This window comes from Hipposideros armiger, unplaced genomic scaffold (genome assembly GCF_001890085.2).
Source record: "Hipposideros armiger isolate ML-2016 unplaced genomic scaffold, ASM189008v1 scaffold_94, whole genome shotgun sequence".
NCBI lineage: Eukaryota > Metazoa > Chordata > Mammalia > Chiroptera > Hipposideridae > Hipposideros > Hipposideros armiger.
Window position 1 is genome coordinate 3,213,044 of NW_017731444.1, and position 888 is coordinate 3,213,931.

Consider the following 888-nt stretch of genomic DNA (forward strand, 5'->3'; position numbering starts at 1 on the left):
GGGTCTTTAAGCAAGGAAGTTGCAGGTGTGTGGCCTTTTGTCCCTTGGCAGATGCAGAAGGAGTCTGTAGTCCAGGCTCCCCCTGCTTCAGAACAAGGGCCCCCGCCTGTCCATACGCCTTTTGAAGGGTGAGGGAAAGCCTATTACGTCAGCACTGCATGGGCTCTTTAATCCCTTTTACCTACTTGGCTTTAAGGTCAGTCCCAATTAACCAAAGGGTTCCATAGCATAAACAATATGAAATTGTCTGGCATGTGAGCTATAGCCCAACAAAGGCATTAAGCCTTTAGCCTAGATGATCCTAGAGTCTTCCCTGCTGTAACCAGCAGTGGTTCTATATGGAGACATTGCCCTTTGGTCTGTCAACATCATCTCACCTCCCCATCCTTACCCCCCCCAGAAATTGAGGTGTGTGAGTTTCCTACAACAGAGATGGGGGCTAGGAGCAAAGTGAGCTGGGCTCTCATCAACTCCTCACCTCCCTCTACAGTGGTGTTTCCCCAGGATCTGCTGGAGAAGGGCCTGGAAGCGGACAACTTTGCCATGCTGGGACTCGGCGATATCGTCATTCCAGGTGACCGGGCTGGGGCGGGGGGAGTGTTCCCCGGATCAAGGGGTGCTGTGAAACAGACAGCCTCGGCCAGTGGGTAGGAGAGGAGAAGGAGCAAGGCTGGCCCACACCCCTGGGTCAGCTGGGATTTGGTGAAGGAGTCCACCTCTGTAAACGTTCCAGAGCGCCGGTCGTGTGCCAGGCGACAGCAGTGAGCAGGAGTGCCCTCACAGAGCTTCTGGTCTGGGTGAACAGACATTACTCAAGAACTACAAAAATAAATGTATATGGCAGACTGAAATTCACTCTGAAAAAGCACATCTTAGAGGAACCTGACC

The 888-nt window shown here is 52.6% G+C and overlaps 1 protein-coding gene across 1 annotated transcript in view; it reads left to right on the forward strand.

Moving 5' to 3' along the window:
- Positions 1-888, forward strand: part of LOC109384379 (minor histocompatibility antigen H13-like) — a 28,193-nt gene that overhangs the window by 15,832 nt on the left and 11,473 nt on the right. Inside the window, exon 4 of the mRNA XM_019645689.1 lies at positions 491-647. Within this exon, the coding sequence (XP_019501234.1) occupies positions 491-647 (157 nt within the window). The remainder of the gene's footprint in view (positions 1-490; positions 648-888) is intronic.